The following is a 20,034-nucleotide window of genomic DNA, read 5'->3' on the forward strand; positions in this document are numbered from 1 at the left end:
CTTGAGAAAGTATAGAAATGTTTATACTCAAAATATATAGTTATCTGAGTTACATGAGAAATTGCTTTTATGTAAAATATGTAACTCACTATTATTTTCCTGAGTTTCCTGACTACCCTGACTTCCTTGATCAATCAAAAAATCTCCAGCCGACCAAACTGAAGTCCAAACTCTGCAAAGAGCTGCCCACAATTTGAAGAATCGCAGCCAAACTCTGCTCATGCAGCTCACACATATTTTTTGCATTTTGAAATATGGTTTTCAATGTAATACACCAGAAAGGAGCACAAGGTTTTCCTAAAAAAACAAACAGCATTTTTTAAACAAGCATACTTTTTTAGGGAATTCACATTTGAGAGATGGTGTCCGTTGACTCAATTTCCCCTGCCTTAACCGATTTTTTGGCTTAGAGTTCTTTTCCCAGGAAAGTGTTCCCTGCTGCACCTTCCTTGAAATACTCATTAAGGAGTATTGTAGATATAAGCTCTGTGACCTGACAAACCTTAAAGCAGTCAAGCCTAATGGAGATGAACTTTCCTGAAGCACCGAATAAATGAATCTATCTTTAGAAATCTCTACAGCCTTTTTGCTATGTTTTATGCTAGTTTCATAAGTTGCTAGTTGCTAGCTGATTATCAAAAACCTGCAAAGATTTCCTGTGGGACAAAAAGTAATCAACTTGATAGTTTAGCAGCTGAGAGCTCATTTAATTTACAAACATGGCTGATCTGCTGTGGTTATGTGGAATAGGAGCTGGAAAACTATCAGCACGTGAACGAAGTTTCAAAGGTGAGGAGGAGAAATTTATAAGGAAAGCCTTAACAGACTTTTATTGATTTATTTATTTATTCATTTATGTATTTACCACGTGAAAATATCAGCCATCTGGAAAATCTTCTTGGAGCTTTCTCCCTTCCCACACTTTTACCTTGTTATTTCGCACACTCACCTTTCCCTTCCTCCTCTTCCTTGCAAAAAAAATCCTCAGTTCGACAACTACGGCTTCCCAGAACTTTTTAGGCACGGGGCTCGGGCTCGCCGCTCCCCGCGCATCACCCGCAAGATGCGGTCGGGACCGCAAGTGCATCGGGGGCGGTGCGGGGCGCGGGGTCCCGGAGCGTGTGAGCGTGTGAGGAGGGGACAGTGTGTGCGTGAGGAGGGGACAGTGTGTGCGTGAGGAGGGGACAGTGTGTGTGTGAGGAGGGGGAACCGCGTGTGTGTGTGTGTGTGTGTGTGTGTGTGTGTGTGTGTATGGGGAGGGGTGTGTGAGGAGGGGACAGTGTGAGGAGGGGACAGTGTGTGAAGGGGTGTGTGAGGAGGGGTGTGTGAGGAGTGGTGTGTGAAGGGGTGTGTGAGGAGTGGTGTGTGAGGAGTGGTGTGTGAGGGGGGGTGTGTGAGGAGGGTGTGTGAGGAGTGGTGTGTGAGGGGGGGTGTGCCAGCGAGCCCCCGGTGGTGCGGGGCGGGGCGGGCCGGGGGCGGCGGGGGAGCACATATAAGGCGGGCGGTCTCGGCGGGGCGGGCAGCGTCCCTCCAGCGGCGGCATCAGCGATGGGCAGCGGCGGGCGGCGGCTGCTGCTGGCACTGCTGGCGGCGACTTCGCTGCTGTGGGTGCCGGGGCAGGGCCAGCCCCGAGGTGAGCGCAGACGGGGGTGCGGGGGTGAGCAACGCAATGAAAAGCAGGGCAGTGCCTGCGGGGCTGGTCTGCAGCCGCCCGCCGCTTCCCGTGGTAGCGTTTGGCCCCGCGGGGCTGGGGCAGCCTCGGCAGAGTGTCCGTGTCCCCGTCCCCGCCGGGCACGGCCGCAGCGGGAGCCGCGTTGGCCTGCGGAGGCAGCCCGCTGTGGGAGGCGAGCTGAGGTCCGGCAGTGCCGACCGCACGCTTCCCGACGGCCTCCCCCATCTCTTTTATCCCTGTTCTCTTCCCCCATCTCCACGTTTTGCAGCCGCCCTCCCCCACTTTCCTGAAGTCCTTTCTCCTCCCTCGGCGGCGGGGGCCACTCCGCCCGGCCGCCTCCGGGGCCGCCCACTCCCTTTGTGGGAGACGCTGTGGAGCGGCAGAGAGCCGGGGAAGGAGGGGGCGACCCCCCGCTCCTGGGCCAGGGGGAGGGCTGCGGGGCCCAGGGAGTCCCCGGCGGAGCCTCTGTCCCGGCGGGAGATGGGGTCAGAGCCGGGCACGGGCCGCAGTCCTGGGCGTCCCTCTCTGGGGAAGGCAGAGGAGCCGGAGCCCCGAAGGATGCCGCACGCTGTCGGTAATATAAACCAGATTAAGCTCTGTTATAATGAGCGAGAAGAGTCCCAAACCACTTTCCGGGCACGAGACAGAGGTAGCATGAAGAAGTAATGGAGAAAATTTACGAAAGTTTTCTTTTTTTCTTTTTTTGGTTTTTTTTTTTTTTTTTTTTTTTTTTTTTTGCACGTGGGCTGGCCGGTGCGTTGCGGCCGGGACACCGGAACGCTCGGCGCCGAGTTCTTACCCTGCCAGTGACTTCATCACACGCATCCTCTTTGTTCCAAGTGCTGTAACTTGGGTTGTCCTGGTGAGACCCAAGTGCATCGGCTCGCTCTGTTGCTGGCTTAACAGTGATTGACTCTGCGGTGTGCTGGGGAGCGCTGGCAGACACCAGATGCGCTCGCTTTTGGCTTGGGTCAGCTGCTACTCGGGTCCACCGCAGAATTTCTGCCGATCCCTACTCCCTGCACATGAATCCCCAGTCCCATTAGGTCTCTGTTAAAAACAAAACAAAACAAAAAAAATCTTGAATGGAAAATGGTTTGAAGGCATATGTTGTGCAGATGCATGACTTGTTTTCTTTATGGTGAAGTAGGGTGTTTGAGATGGATACGGGGTGGGAGATTAGCATCTGGATGTTTACAGGCTGCAGTAAAAGCCAGTGTCTATTAATATAATTATGTGTACAAAATATCCTCTAGGTAAAAAGGACAAAATCAAGCCCAAGTAAATTTCAGAGGCCATATGTCTCAGCTTGAAAATAAATACACTTTACTTGGGTTATGAAAATTCGGTCGTAGAAATGAAATGCCAGACAAAGTGATATAAATTTTGCTTTTTAGTTTTTTTTTTAAGGTACCATCTTACATCAAAAACCTTAATTCAATATTAATTCCTATTTGAATATTTATGGTAACATGCAGTATAAAAGGTAGGAATTTTCCTGAAGCTTGTCATGTATTGGTGACAAGAGCGAATACCATTTTTGGTTTTTTCATTGATATTTGCAGTGATCTCACTGCACTAATGTGCAGCTTTTATATAGCAGCCCACGGGTGCTAGAGGCATCTGGATAAAATACTTGCTTTTTATGTCAGTGATTGAAGCTACCAATATATTTCATCACTTCTAAGCCACCCCTTCTGGGAATATTTAAGTTCATAATTACATTTTTCTAGTTGAAAGATCAAGTCGAGAGACCATTCCTCCTATTAGATTACGTTGATAGAATTTTTTTTTTTTTCTCAGCGTGAGAGCACAGATCATCCGAGGAAGCTGTGAGTTTCAACCCCCCTGGTGGTGAACTGCCTTACAAAAGCCACAATTCAAGATAACTGATCCTAAAACAATGTGAAGAATGCGATGCAGATTAGAATGGCAATGTTGCTTTTACAGAAAGTAAACAACTTTAGCTCAGAATTGTAAGCATCTTGTTGAGGTAAAAGTACATTTTGAAGTGAGGATGGAAAGGTTTCTCAGAGCAGTTGTCAAGAGAAGTTTGGGGAAAAGGTATCTTGGCATGGCCGTGGAGAGTGCTGTCGTAGAACTCAAAGCATTTCTTGTTTTTCTGTTCAGTTTTGCTTTTGTCCTGTCAGCAAATGAAGAAACTGGGGGGGTACCACAGCTGCAAGGGTCTGTCAGAAAGTGTTGAAGTCCATTCTAAGAAAAAGAAACACACGATACTGAAGTCACTGCACTGAACAGCTTTGAAAGTTAATGATTGATTCTTTCAGCCTAAAGATTAATATCTACATAGCTATAAAATTTAGTTGGAATTTTAATTACAGGTGTTTTGTTAAAGTGTTCCTATCATGGTGAAAAGTTTGGTTTGCATTTTCTGTTGAGTCTTTTGTGTTCACTAATGGAGTAACTCTTCATGAAACATGTAACTCGGAGGAATTATTTTACGTCAGAAGCAAAAAAGCCATTTCGGAGGCTTGTTGTAGCAGCTTTGCTCTGTTGGAACTCATTCTTTATTATATTGGAGTTAAATGATGCATGTCTTCAAAGTAGAAAGGAAAATCAGTTAGTGATTTTGAACACTATTGCCTGTATTTCGTAAATTTGACTCTGCCACTCTCAGGTGATTTTTTTCTGTAATTAAAAAAAACCCAATCTTGCTACTGTAAATCTGTGGTAGTGTTAACTTGGAAGGCTGTAGTTGTAGACTAAATATTTCCCCAGCTGCATCTCAGTTTGTTTGCGTAAGCTGGTGTGCTGAAGTAGTCTGTTCTGTTCCTGCCTGGGATTTTGGATAAGTGCTGATGCTCAGGGAGCCAAATGCCCCAGGGAGGTTCTCCATCTGGACAGGGATGAACATAGGTATTTCAAATGCCTGTCACCCACTGGGTTTCAGACCTGCTTTGCTTCAAGGATCTGGTTTAGTAAGTATTGTTAGGCTATGGCTAATGTACAAATTAGGACATTATGGCCAGCAACCACATTTCTTTTTTGCTGAAACATAAGAGATATAAGTTATATTGTTAGTGCACATTCCCAGGCAGTGGGAGACTTATGTTAATCTCCTTAGTTTGAGGTGGTTTGAACCCACATCTCCAGTCTCTGAATAGAGTGCTGTTGCAGTGACAGATAATGCAGACGAAGAGTGTGTGAAATCTCTCCAGACCTCTCTTTGAAAAGGAGCTACTGTACAGCCAAGATGGCAGGTTTCCTTCCAGAAGGACAGAAAGATGATGCTTCAGTTGCATAATTAGAGTGCTCAAAAATCTAAGGAGAAATAAGTGCAGACCTCCCTCTCTTTTATTCATTTGTCCCAAGCAGCAATAAGGTGTTTGACTTCATCAGAAACTCTTCTATTGTACCGGTGTCTGCTGGGATTTGTCTGTTTGTTGTTTTAGTTTTTAGCTGTTTTTTACTGGGTTACTCAATCCTGACACCATTCATGGTGTGGTTGTGAATCCCGGTTAGTGAAGAAGGGCTTTTTGGTGCCTAATTCAGGGTGGTGAGTTCCACCTCAAGATTACAATGTACTGTAATTGTGTTACATCATTTGTCAGAAGTTTGGGGTGTTGTGGATTTGGCTGTTAGTCTGTGAGCCTAGGTAGGTGGATCTTACACTATCAGCTGCCTCACTACAACCTCATGCATTCAAAGTTGTTCTGTGCAGTGAAATAGTTTCCTCTGACACTTTTAAAACAGTCTTCCAGAATGTACTTGGAGGAAGTTTTTCTGGAGTTTCAAGATGACTTGGATGTTGTGTTCAAAACTGCTTTCTGTATGAGATGAAAAAGTATCTTAAGTGCTTCACAATACTGCATCTTGGGTTCATGTATGCTAGTGGCTTAAATAGACCTTTTTGCCATTAGTCTCAAATATCAGTTTTTTCCCCAACATCTGCAACAGAGTTAACTGTTATAGAAAATGAGAAGTTTTTTCTATCCCCTGCAAAGTTTGCCTTTACTTCTAAATATTTTCCTTTAACATTTCTCCTATGTTTCCACTGATGCCAGTATTGTTTTCTGATAACAGAACACTAAAAGAAATTTCAGGTTCCTTGAGGCTTGTGGAAGACTTAAAAGCTGCTTACAGTATGAGGCAGGAGACCAGTGAGCTAAAAATAGGACAGAACTTTGAGGTAGACTCGCTTTACATTGTGGTAAGGTAAAAATTTCTTCAGTTGGAAAAATTGGATACAGTGGCATACTTGGCTTAAATTTCCACTTTTTCCTTAGGGTTGGAAATCTCCGTTACAGTGAACCTGTACATCTCTTGTGTCTTCGGATGGGCTAAGTAGCAGGGCCCCAAGATACTTATTAGCTGTCCACACCCTTATTTAAGTTCTTCTGTTGTGTCAGAAGTCTCATGTGCACCTACAAATTAACACCAGATAAAGGTGGAGCGACATCAACAATGAACCCAGAGATATGAGCCCCTGTCAGGGCTCTGCTCTGACAGCCACTGATGTGTTATGGGAGCAGCTCTTTAGAGCTTACAGGCTGGGGGAGGTGGTGGCAGTCTGCAGGGGTATGGGACCCATCCTGGGATATATGGGAAGAACATTTTGGGATTGCACAGGACTTATTTTGAGATGAATGGAGGAAGGGTCAAAGATGCAGGGATCAAAGTGGTTGAGCAAAGAGTGAGTGTGTAGGGGGGATCCATAGAGAGTGTGTGCGTGTGATAGGGCTGGTGTGTGTGCAGGGCAGTTTGTGCCTCAGTGGCTGCAGTGGAGCTGTGGGCCCCAGGGGCTCACATGCCAGATACCAGCAGCAGGGAGATCTTGGGTGTGGGGGAGCACAGTTACTGGATCCAGTGAGTCTCCAACTTTTGGATTTAAGAAATCCACATTGTGGATGGACATTGAAGAAATCCATCTTTGTGTATGAATCCATGTTTTTTCCCTGGAGCAGGGAACAGGATGAAACCATTGGTGGTCATTGCTTTTATATGTTTCTGTCTTTGTGAATCTATGTGGCTGGCCATATGTATTTGCATATATACATATATCCATTGCATTATGTGTGTGGCTTTTTATGTGCCTGTTGGGAGTTCTTGCTCAGCTTTACTAGTGGCTGGGCCTGGGAACACAGAGCTGCACCAGCCACATCTCTCTTGGCCTTGGTACACTCCAGCAAAACTCTGTGGAAGAGCAGAAGCAGACATAACACCAGAACTCTTGGCTTTTGTCTCCTCTGAGTCCATTTGACTGTCAAAGCCTTAATGCAGTGGACTTTATTCTATATGATACTCTAAAAAGGTCAATTTTAGATGAACTGTTGATGATGTCACCTCAAACAGAGGCCACATTGCATGTCCTCAGGAATGCTGATTTTGTGGATACCATTGTCTTAATGTTACAAGGTTCCCTAAGTTCATGATAAGCAACACAAATATATTTTGATGTTTTTATTAAATAGAAATGAGGTTTTCTCTTATAATAAGGAATATGTAGTGTAAAAAAGTAATTGATCTCCACTAGGGACAATTTTTGCTGATTGAGACCTGACTTGTGGTTGGCAAAGAAGAACTGAGAAATGTCATATTTTTCTGGTAGTCTGAAAGGAATATCATGGACATTCTGTGGGGAAAATGTGCTTGGTGTTGATTAAAGCCCTAAATTTAAAATCTGCTTTGTGTTTTGTTCCCTGCTTTATTTTGCAAGAAATCACCAACAAGCCACCGACCATTTTCTTTTTTCTTGGAGTACAAAGGTATGTGACAGAGAAAAATCCCATGAAAGCATTCTAAGTTAGATTGAAGATTAAGATAAAAAAATATTTGTCTGTCGTAAATATTTTTCCCATTCCCTGAAGGCTTAGAAAATGCATCTCTAGAAGTTTAAGGCTATCAGTATGTGTTGATCAGTTGTTGGTATTTGTATCAGTCTCACAAAAGATCTTCAGGTGGGGTTTGTTGCTGTCCCCTACTTTTCTTTTTTTTTTTCCTGTCCTGCAGACCTCCCTTCCTGACCAAACAGAGGAACAGTGTGTCACAAAAGTTTTGCAAGGCAAGATTGGTTAGGTCAGCTTGCCAGAATTATGATTTGTTAGTTGGTGTAAACTTTAGGAGCACAGCAGTCAAACTTTTTTATTTATGCTTTTAGTTATTTAAGTGATATCTGAGGTTCTGTACTGTGCCTCTGAGCTTGCAGATATGGGTATGGCTCTCTGTCTTTGAGATTTGAGGCCACTGCTTCATTTGCTTGTGTGTCAGAGCAAAAATAAGGCTAGGTATATCTGTTTATTCTTTCTTAGTTACTTTTGCTATTTAAAGACTTCAATAATTTCTCAGTCATTCTATGTTCTCTTCTAGAGACTGGAAAAAACTGCTTTTTCCCTGAAAATAATTATTTTATACAGATTTTTGAGTATTAAAAGCTATATACATAACAATTTTAAAGGAAAAATGGAAGACTTCTTTTGTAATTAAGAGTAGATATAAATAACACTCGGAAAATAGGAAAATATAACATTGTAAGACTAGAAACTAACTTTCAGTATTCTAATAGCAAATATTATAGGTGCACATAATTTAAATTTCTCTTTCTGATGTGAAACAGCAGTTACAATTCCTGAGAAGTGCAGGGCAAAACACAGAGATAGAATGCTTTGGTTTTACCTGAAAACCTGACTTTTTTTTTTTTTTTTTTTTTTAAGTATCTCTGGAAAATCACGACTGTTCTAGTGGCCATGTGAGCTCAGAGAGCCATTGGAAGGGAGGTAGATTCATGGCAGGCATTTATACCCACTGCCCTTTCCACAAGTTCAGCTTGGCAGGCTTTGTAAAGCAGCAGCTAATGTGGGTCGATGGGCTGATGGGCTGACACGGTTGGATTTTTTCATGTCATTTCTGGGCTTTTCCCACCAGGCAAAGGCCGAGAAGATCCTACTGCTGCTTTGTGTAGGCAGAGTAGATGTCAGCCTTCAGCAATAAATTCCTTCTGTTTTGTCATCTTTAACTTGTTAGCTTTTGCTGATTTTTTTTAAGCTGTCATTCGATACAGTAACAGCTCTGTCAGAGATATTCCCTAACCAATTCTTTTAGATTAAAGATTCAGATTTGAAAGTTGTTTTGCAAGCATAATGTAATTCCTTTCTGTGAGCTCATTTATTGCACTGTGGGACTCAGCCCCCATCTTGATTCCCGCATGAAAATAAAGCTTAAAAAGCTGTTTAAGAAATGGTCTTCCTGAAATGGAAACTTGTTTTTTCTCCTTGGTTCTGCCTGCATTTTTGTTGCTGCTTGCTCAAAAATGACCTTGAAAATAGGCTGATGTCTACTACCTTAACTGTATTTCCATAACTTTTGTTTGCTGAAAGTCTGAGAGGACAGTGCAGAACCTGTACAGGTAATTCAAAACAACTTCTCTAGTCTTGATTTGATTCTTTGATTAGTATTTTTGTCTTGTGGACCCGATGAAGCAAGAAGTTTTTTAATAGCAAAATCCTAACTCTGCAAATCAGTGGGGTACTCCTCACTGACTGTAAAAAACATCGGAATTCAGTCACTGAGCATAAATGCGAATTGGAGCTGTCGTTGATTGCAACTTAGATTATTATCAGGTTTTTTGAAACCATGACTGGAATTTTGCCTTCTATCACAAAACCCAAAGATGTGTGTAAAGAAGCGTCTGTGTGGGAAGGAGAGGAAAAAAGCCCAGTAGCAACTGAGACATCCAGTGCAATTTGATTGTGGCTGGGTGCAGCCTTGCTGGGGAGCATTGGAGCAGGGATCCAAGTTATCCCTCTTTTTTTTTTTTTTTTTTTTTTTTTGTGGATGCTGGCAGAGTGAGCTTTGCAGGAAGCACACAAGGTGCTGGGCAGGCTGGGTGCCTGGGAGGGATGGCAGCCTGGGGACCCTGACTGCACCTCTGATGCTCCCTATCCAGGCAGAGCTGCTGCTGGGCTGGATGGTTCCCAGCCAGGCTTCACTGACTCCTGATCCATCTAAGGGTATCTGGACAGTGAGTGAACTGGGGAGAGACTAGCATCAGCAGTAGGCTTGTACTTTAAAAACCAGTTAACTGGATTCCACCTTCCCCGTTTCTGGCTGTTTCTTTACAGAAGTGAGAAATCCAGCTCCTGAAAGTGCTCCACTATTGATAAAATGATGGAAGAGATTCCAATGCTTTTTCCTGTCTGGTTTTAATTCAAATGCATGAATAGCTAAAGTATGTTACACTATTCTCCATGCCACACCATTCATATATTTTACTTTCATTTGCTGTGCTGTCTTTTGTGCATATCTAACCACTGCTTTAGGACAGGAAGACAGAAAAGGCTTGTAACAGTGTGCCAATGCCTCTGATGATTAGGTTGTTTCTACTTTATTGGCTGAGAAGGGATAGATAACAGAAGTTTGACGTGAAGGTTCTTTGAATTTTCAAGATCTGTGGGTACCCTGTGGTTTAAATTAGGGTTGTGAAATATATGCTGTTGAAATTTTTAGGATTCCTGTTATTTACTTTAGCTTGTAGTCTCTGAAATGTGTACTCAATGCCTTCTACTAGAAAACACCCTTTAAAATATCCTGAAGAGATAAAAAATTTGATGGCAAAATGAAGGATCAAATCTACTTCACTGGCTTAGAGACAGTTTCTGTGCTTTACATTACATCTACTCACAGTTCTTCATTCCTTCAGTAGCTGCTAACTAATGCTTTCATTTTGTGTGTCTCTTTTAATTGCCAAAGTAGTTCAATTGATGATATATCTCTTACAGCATAAAAAAAAAGGTTTGTATAGATAGAAAGCAAATCTGCTAAGTGTCTCTGATTTTTTTTTTTTTTTTTTTTTGTTTTTTACTGTGTGTCTCTTAACTGCCAAAGTAGTTCAATTGATAATATATCTCTTACAGCATAAAGAAAAAGTTTGTATAGATAGAAAGCAAATCTGCTAAGTGTCTCTGATTTTAACTAGGTTACTTAGATATTATCAATAAATCTCACTATAACCTGATTGGAATTTAGGAACCATGCCTTTTTTTGCTAATGCAAAAAATGTAAGCTTGATACTGAAATTGTCTTTAGATGTAAACATGAATTTTAAACTAAAAGTTACAGGAATTAAGTTCTTTCCAGACCTATCCCAATTTATCTTCCTTGAAGTTGGTTTACAGTGTGTCTGCCAATGTTCTCCAGACCAAGTTCATCAATGCTAAAGGCATGCAGCTAATGCAGAGTCCGTCCTTGGCTGATCACTCTTTACTTGGGAGTGGTCACACTGGGGACAGCTTAGTTTTGTGCATGTTTAATAACATTGTAATGGGGATATTTCTAATAGAAGGAATGATTCTTCAAAGTACAGTGCAGATTTTCCATGGTGGAGGCAACCCTTGGCAGGCAATGAGCATGAGATGTATGTGATGGGTTGGGGAACTTCCAGATGAATTGAGTATTTGTCCATAGTGATGAGCAGTAGGTTGTGACTTAAAGGCAGTGATGAAGGAACAGGTACAAAACTGCTGATGGACAGCTGTGTTCAGGTATCTTGGTGTGGGTCAGAGGTTGCCATGCTGATGTTCAGCTTCTGTGCTGTGTCAGGTTGCTCAGAAGCTTTGCTGTGGGTACTTGGTGGAAAGATCTGCTTGTTGCTGTGCTGCCATGGCTAATAGTAGTAATAGACACTTCCAAGTCTGGGTGTTTCTAGGCTGAGAATCTTGCAGGAGTGATAGGTAAAGAGGCTCAGAAGGGGATTCTTACTGATACAGTGGCAGGGAAGAGGTCAGGACGTTTGCCCCAAGGAGGAAAACCCTTTTTGTGTTCTGAAGAGTATCGACAGATAATACAATCTATCTAAAATTTGAGCAAAGCTCCTTATCTTTTCAGTTCTTAAGGACAATGGGAAATAAGCTGCCCACTCTGCAGCTCTACCCATGTTGCTGCATTTCCTACAGTCATCAGCAAAGAATGTATGGGGTGTTTCAGGCAGGATCCAACTGTGCCTCGCTATTATTTTAGTGTCACTGTAACATTGCTGAATTTTCAATTAAACTACTTGAACTCTCAGTCTGTTAGAATTTTCCTCAAAAATTGTGCTTTGGGCTGAAATGCATCATTCTTGTTTTCAGGCCAAAGGCAAAATACTTTTTCAGAACACTTGATTAAAATTCCATGTGACTGGCTGAGTTCTTGAGTATTAATGTCAGTACAGAAGAGAATTTTTTAAAATATTGTTTTCTTTTTCCCCCTTGTTTTTTTGGTACTTAAAATTCCACTTTTTCAGGAATTTAATCTGAGTGACACAAATGCTTTTGAATTTCATGGAGGCATTTACTGTAAAATAATGAAATAAGAATTTGCACGTGGTGAGAGTTTGAAACATAAAAAATGTGCAACAATTGACTCAGTATTGATTTTTTAAAATAGTTGCAGTTTGTGCCCTGTAGATTTGTTAATCTGTGTATCTGGAGACCAGCAGATGCAAGAGCAAACAAAGCATGGTGATTTGCAGTTTTACTTTGCTGCCTCTAGTAAAATGCCTAGGAAAAAAATAAGTAGCAGGATACATTTTACTTTTTACAAAGAGCAGAAACTTACCTCTATACAATGTTGAACAGTTGGTTACTACTGAAATAAATGAAAAAAAAAATACAAAAAAATACCCCGACAGATTTTTCCCAATTAAACTTGAAAATTAGAGATTGCTAAATCTTGTTAGTAGAGACAGGGGGAGTGACCAAGCTTTGCATGTCTTTGGGGTTACACAGTTGCAAATCCTTTCAGGTCCATTCAAGCTGGAGGAAATGCGCTTCCTTCTACCCAGGAAGATCTGGCAGTGATACAGGGCTGTATATGCCCTGATAATGGCTTTGTGCCTGTTGGAATGAAAACATTTTTCTTCCGTGTCTCAAAACAGGCGAGCTGGTAGCTCTGAGATGCCAAAACCTCTTGAACTTGAAATAGCTTTTCTTAACAAACGGAAAAATTCGACATTATTTTAATAGACATTCAGCTTCATCTAACACAGGTGCATTTTCTAGCATTAAGGAGTTGACAAGTCTTTCCTTTTAAATTAAGAAAATGAAATACATTTTGGGTTTATAAGTGAAAAACACATTTCAGAGTTCCTTTGTAGTGCACCTACTTCATTTATGATCACAAAGTGATGCCAGCTGACTCAAGGGTATTTCTGTTTTAACCTTCTTAATCTTTACGTAGGGCAAAAAGTAGTAGCTTTTTGTTTGGTTGTGATACTGAGTCACAATACTGAAGTGAGTGAGACCTCTAAACCTTTAAAATTCTTCTCAAACTCTGGTCTCCCATAATTTGCAAGTGATAAATGGAAATTTAGACTCAGAAGAGGACTAATAGATACTTGGGTCATAACTTCCTCTTTGTTATAATGAATGATTTGGCGTGCAGACTGAAGCTGTACATTTATGCATGCAAATTTAATTAGTTAAACCCAAGAGGATTTTAATTTTCAACCTGAAGACAGTTGCTTCAGGTTGAAAACTGGTGATAGAAAAGAAGTTCAGGGGGAGATATTATTGAAGGCGTCATATTAAGGAGGCGTGAGGGAAGTCTACTATGGATCTGACATCAGTAAGAACAAAACTGTTTTGTTTTGTTGATATTGATATGCCACATCATAAGTGACAAGTGACTGAGGTCCTTAGTCTTTGACATGCCAGTCACACTGCCAGTACTTCTGTTACGTTGTTCTAAGCTAATACTATGTCTTAGGCAGCATATAAGCAAAACTGACAAGACACTGAAGTCTATAATAGCTGTGGCTTGTATTTACTTCAGGTTTGAGCAAAGATTGTTCCCAACTGATGACTTCAGAAAAAAAGCTAGTGTACTGGTAAAAGAAAGAACAACCCCCAAACCAACAAGCACAATAATGCAGACTCCTCAACGTGTGGAAAAAGCTTTGGGTGAACAAGACAGAACTAATTTCATGGTCTGGCAGGTTTGTTGTTCCTTGGCAGCCTGCCCATCTGTCAACTTGTGGCTCTTTTGCTTTGGTGTAAATGCTGTGACAATTTCTGGGCAGATTCTTGAACTGGCCTACATCATACAAAGAATCAATACCTGCAGGACATGACTTGACAGAAGAAATATTGATTATAGTTTGGAAATGCATGATAGAATACTCAAAGTTACTTGCCTTTCATATCAAGTTTTACTGTCAGATGCTAAAACTAGCATAAAATCTAGTTTTCTTTTATTCCATTACCCCTCAGTTTGTTCTGATCAAAATAACCAGTAAGTTACTGTCAAAACTGAAGGTATTAGAAATACCTGTGATAGAATTTTTTTTATTTTTCCCCAGGAACTAATTTTTTTTTCTTCAAATCCCTAAAATCTGTGAAAGGACCAAGCCATAATACTAGAAACCACATTCAGGGCTGGGATGTAAGCTATGAAACCTCTTGAATTCACCAGTGTTTTCTATGCTCAGGCTGTCAAAGATGATGTGCATTCTTTTGAGAAACAAGGTAGCACTTTTGTAGGAATGTCTGGTTGGGGCTGAAAACTCCAGCTTCTTCAATTTTAAGCATCTGCATCCGGACCATGTTTTTGCAGGCTTATCCTCTCCCTAGTTTTCCAATCATTTTGTATATAGCATGTTTCATACACTTTGAAATTTCAAATTTTTTTAGAGCTCAGGTTTTCTGCCCTCCTTTGGAAAATAAAAGGCATGGTTTTTCTTTTACCTTACCTTTAAATTTTTTAAAATTTTCTTTTACCTTTAAATTCTGTTACATCAGCCTGGCTATGTGCTGGTGTTTGGGAATTTTAAGGAAGATATGCATGTTATGCCAGACACTTGCTCCTTAACCTTCACAAACTATATTGGGGAAACTAGTTGTGGGAGAAAAATGCAGCTGGTGTTCATTCTTGAATGAGCAAACTTTTACTTAGTTTCCAGTCTGAGTTTGACAGAATTTCATTAATTTCTGGTGTTATAAATTTATTAACTTGCAGTGTTGTAATTATTTTCAATACATTTCTGAGCACAGAATACTAATTAGCACATCATCCAGCCTAAGGGAGACCACAGTATGTAAAATGCTTTTGCTGTAGTACCCTGTCTGCAATATGGCCCTCATTAATAATGCTGAATGCACATAAGCAACTGCAGAAAAAAATATTTGGCAGAGAAGACTTCGCCATTTAGAAGGGGCAAAGTTTCATCATCTGTAGCTTGTTTGTGCTCTAACAGCTTGTGGAGTTCAAACAGAATGTTTTTTGTTACATTAACTGGTGTAATGAACTTGTTTTGTTGTCCTTTTTTCTGGCGATCCTGTTGGATTGCTTAAGAGTGATTTGCAAAAGCTTGAGTGGATCAGAGCTGTAAAATAATCAGCAGACTGTTCTGAAAGCAAGTGGTTGAGTGTTCAGCAAATGGCTGCAAAGTAATCTGTTTTACAGATAACCTGAACTCATCCAGGGTCTGATGTGGAGTGTACTTCTTTTGTGTAAGTGCTCAGGCTCTGCAGTACAATAGACCAGGGTCTTTTACTTACCTTGGTGTGCGATGCAAACAGAAGAGCAGTACCTGGGAAAAATACAAAACTTATTCTCGTGTGTGTTAATAAAACTGTCAAGAGTTTAAGAAGTTATTCTACTCCAGTTGGTGCTGATGAGGTCTGAGGATCCACACTGTTGGAAAAATACAAGCTGCCCACAACTCAGAAGGATAAGAAGTTTAGAAGGTGGACTGCAGAAAGATTAAGAGGACTGTTTACATAGTCTGGAAAAGGGTGTATGATAACAGCTCAGATAAACAAAAGTTGTAATCAAGATCATGACTGATGATGAATGCAGCAAAGAGGACTGAAAATTTGTAACTTTTAAAGTGATAAAGTGTCAGAATAGACTTGTCAAGGATGTTGAGGAATATAATCATTGGAAGCTCTTGAGAACAGACAAACTTAGTATGTTCTTACATTAAAAGCTGATTAAATTAAATAAATATAATCTTCACTATCTAGTATTTCTGTGATAGATACATTAATCATCTTTGCTCTACGGTATAAGAAGAAATAAAGAATGGGTTTTAAGAAAAGATAATACTCTGTCATGGTAGAGGTTTCTTTTAACTCTGAAGTAGTTTTATCTAAATATTACAAATTAAAGTTTGCAGATGTTCTGCTTAAAAACCCTAAACATACTATATAGTTAAATCCTGTAAACTTGATATTTTCCTAGCAGAAATTCTCCTCTATGTTGAGCTACAGAAAAAGGCATGATCAGTTTTCAAAATAATTTCTAACTAGTGTCTTGCTGCCTAAGCTTACTGTGTAAATTGTAGTGGAGCTTTCAGATTTTCAAATGGTTTAATGCTGCAGCTAACACATTTTAGGCAATGTCTTCACAAAGTGGATTATAAGGCAGGTTGAGTGTTAAACCCACATTTCTTGCTGACTGTAAGAATAGAGAATTAGTACCTTAATTCCTGTAGTTAGAAGTTAACAATTTCAGGCCATTTATTTTAGGGGAAACCAGGCTAGATATTTGATGTGATTACAGGGTAGGATTCTGATGAAAGTGCATAGAGAAGGTTAAACTAGAGGTGCTTGTTGGTAAAATAAAATGAGGGTAAATCTATTGAGCAGGCTAGGAATCTCAACCTAAGCCTGATAGTTCCAGGCCTTTATTTAGTAAACTCATTTAATCCAAAACTTGAATAAGACACAACAACTAAATTAAATCTGTGCTAGTGAAAACAGTCTGAGAATGTTACCAAGAATGTGACCTCAACTTCTGTGTGTAATGCTATTAAATATTTTATATATTCTAATACTGTGACATTTTATTACATTTTGTCTTTAGCCTATTTGGTTCTCCTGAAGTGCATCAAACTATTCTGAACAACTGTGTACTCTGTGTATGTTTTCAGTGAAGGGAGAATCCATTGCTTGTGAGCAAACTTCAGCATTCCCAGCTTGTTATGAGCTGCTGATTGCCTTTACATTTTTAAAAAATGCTAACTTGTGCAAATGAGATTAGATCCCTTCAAGTATTTCTGTGTTCTGAAAAATTACACAATAAAAGCTCCTTGTTACTGAACACATCAGCTCTTTATGTTTTTTAAGTCAGATCTACTTTGTTCCCTTGCAAATTACTGCTTTATTACACTCAGCACAAAAAAAGCCAAAATACTTAGAGAGCAGTCAGGCTGTTGGCATTGCTGAATGTCTCGATGTTGCTCACTGAAGTCTGGTTTAGAGTCATCATTGTATACACTGATGACCAATCCAGAAAACTTTCTGAACTCAGTTCTTGGCTTGCTTCATATAATCTTTTGTATTCATTTCCCATTAGTCTTTGAAAAAAAAAACCCAACAAACAGCTCCGTAATTTAGTTAGATTTCTGGAAATATCAGACAGATCAGTGAATCTGGATTCAGGAAGAAGCTGTCTTAAACGTGGCATTTCTCTTAAGAGTTTTGCCATCCTTACTGTGTTGATGTGGATACCAAAATATATTGTCTTTATTGTGCTTGTTGAATACATTTGATGGTGTAGTGAAGCCCATGTAGAGTAGAACTCTCATGTGCATGCTTCTGTTTGTGCAGCTGTTTTTAAAAGAAATTATTTTAATCAGCTATGCCTCTGCATGGAAGATTTTTATTCTTGGGACTGTCTCCCTTCATGTACTATCTGTAGAAAGTAGTTTTGCACTGTCTGTCACACTGTGAGGATTATACAGTTTAACATGGTTGAAAAAACAGCTCATGCGTGCGTTTTGCCAAAATGCACAAATCCACTTATCTTCTACCCAAAATACTATTAATTTTCTGATTGCAAAAAATCATTAATCAGAAAATGAAATTGGGGTTTTGTTCAGATCCAGCTGTATAAAATGCAGCCGAGGGTCCTATATTGAGAAAACTTAGAAGGAAGGAAAAAAAAAAAGTCTAAAAAGCCTTTGATAGATGGCTCACAAATGCATATGATTTCCATATTTGCATTTAGTGATGGATATGTGCTGTGGGCTCAGCATGGAGAATAAGTCTAATGTTAGACTGCAGTGGTGCTGCTCTATGTGGACAGGATATCTGAGCTGGACAAAATGCTCAGTAAGTCCAGATATGTCAGACTCATTGCACAGTGCTATGGAATGATTATAATTGCTGTGATCTGCTTGTGTGCAATAAATCAGGTGTATCCAGAATGAAGCAACAGATATGCACTGAGCTGTTAAAGTTACCAGAATCCTGCAAATGTCCCAAATTCTTGAAATGCTTCTTGGTGAGAACTTCAGGTGCTTGCTGGTCTGTATATGTAACAAAGTTAAAGCTTACAAACCCACAAAGAATTACCCAGGAAATATGATGATATTTACATCAGCAACAACAACCTTGTGAGAATTTCTGGTTTAAAATAGAATAATTCCCAAAGAAATGTAGGCTGTATGCTCGACCATTAACTTTACAATAGAAAGATAGCTGTCCTGGCTAGAGATGTCTTTTACTTAAGTAATCCATGATGGCCTGCATGAATTATCAGTACTTTGAATCTGCTCCAATAAGCTGTATGCTCCACCTGTCCCTGTTAATTTGAGAAATCAGAGTCAATAGGCTCTGAATATTGAAGCACATAAAATAGAAATTGTCTTGTCCGCCTTAAAGCTTTTTGCCTGTCTTCTTTTCCCCTGGCACACTGCATGCTGACCATCATCAACTGTTCATCATTTGAAAATGTTACAACTGGCTTCATTATGAACAAGGCTTTTTCCTGAGTTTTGGCAGAACACTAGTGCTATGTCCTTCACCATAAGGTCTGCCTGCTGAGCTGTACGTACAACAAATGCATCTACCCTCTGAATTACTTCTTGTCATTTCCTGAAGGATTGAACAGTGTAGAGGGTGGATGTGACAAATTCTGCACTATCCACATTTCAGGTCACCTTACTAGGAATGTAGTTCCCACCATTTCCTCTGAGCTTGAGGTGTTTTGTCTCTCTAGGAAAGCTCTGAATGACACAATTCTGACAGTATCTACTCAGATTTTCAGTTCTCTCTTACTGAGTTTCAGTCATGCATCTGGCTGAAACCAAGCCCTTTATAAATGAGAGCAACTGGTTTGAACTTCTAATGAAAACATTATGCTTAGTTTTTGTGCTGAGCAGTAGTGAACCAGTTGTTATTCTTTCTCAAGGTCAAATTAACATCTATACACTTCATTTTCTGGCATTGGTGTATGTGCAAATCTTTGGTTTGAGGCAAATGAGCATCTGAGTAGCTGGAAAATAATGAAAGAGTTTGCCTTAGCATGAAAAGAGCTGGCCAGCATTTAGAAGTAAATGAGTTTAGTTTAAAAATTCTTCCAGTTTTTCTCAGGACCACCATAGTCTCTTGCAAAATGCTGAGCAGTAATTCCCATGGTTTTTCATGGAGCCTTCCTTTCTAGTGGGAATAATATAATAAATCCAATTTAATCTATCATTTGTGCTGTACTTTAGATAGAAAACTGTGAAAGTTAAACGGATGAAGGGTCTAGACGGTAAGTCCTGTGAGAAGGGACTTAGAGGGCTGGGGTTGTTTAGCCTGGAGGAAAGAAGACTCAGGAGAGGCTTTATCAGGCCCTGTAACTACCTGAAAAGGAGGGTATAGCCAGGTGAGGGCCAGCCTATTCTCCCACACAACAAGTAATAGGATGAAAGGACATAGATTTAAGCCATGCCTGGGGAGATTCAGGTTTGACCTCAGGATCAGAATATCTTCATGGGAATTATTGTTAAACATGGGAAATGGACTGCCCAGGGAAGTGGTGGAGTCACTGTCCCTGGAGGTATACAAGAAATGACTCTGTGTGGCTCTTGGTGCCATGGTCTAGTTCATGATGTGGTAATCAGAGGTTGGACTTCATGATCTCAGAGGTCCTTTCCTAAAAATGCAAATATCATTTGCTAAAGTTTCAGTTTAATGAAATATGTTATCTTCTGATGGAGTTTCATGTCAGTTATGGCCACTTGCATTTCACAATAAGATATGATGACAGTCACCTGTTTATCTGTAAATGGCTCATTTAAGTGACTGATTCTGTGGTTGATCATCTTTATCATATCTACTGCTTCCTAGAAGGCATAAAAATATCTTAGCAGATGTTTGGTTTTCTGTTTTTTGGGGGCAGGGGGAGGGTGGAGAAGTGAAGAAGAGGGGTTGGCAGAGCAGCACCTAAGTACTTTTGAATTCTTAATTCTGAGTACCTGGTTCTCCTAATAAAAGAATAAAGAGGAACAATGTTCTTTGAAGATGCAACTCATTTATTTGAAATCTGCCTTTTTTCAATTTCATTTGTAGCAGATACTTACTGTTTCCTAATAAAACATCTTGGATGCTATTCTTGATCTTCCCTGAAATCAGCAGCTGTAGCTCTGCAGTTTGCCT

General features: G+C 40.4%; 1 protein-coding gene across 1 annotated transcript in view; it reads left to right on the forward strand.

The window, feature by feature from the left end:
• The first annotated feature begins 1,543 nt into the window (after window positions 1-1,543).
• The window catches only part of LAMA1 (laminin subunit alpha 1), a 97,103-nt gene continuing 78,612 nt past the window's right edge, over window positions 1,544-20,034 (forward strand). The window contains exon 1 of the mRNA XM_041399219.1: window positions 1,544-1,633. Within this exon, the coding sequence (XP_041255153.1) occupies window positions 1,549-1,633 (85 nt within the window). The 5' untranslated portion in view covers window positions 1,544-1,548. The remainder of the gene's footprint in view (window positions 1,634-20,034) is intronic.

The sequence above is a fragment of the Onychostruthus taczanowskii genome, unplaced genomic scaffold, assembly GCF_017590055.1.
Source record: "Onychostruthus taczanowskii isolate IOZ18803 unplaced genomic scaffold, ASM1759005v1 scaffold16, whole genome shotgun sequence".
Lineage (NCBI taxonomy): Eukaryota > Metazoa > Chordata > Aves > Passeriformes > Passeridae > Onychostruthus > Onychostruthus taczanowskii.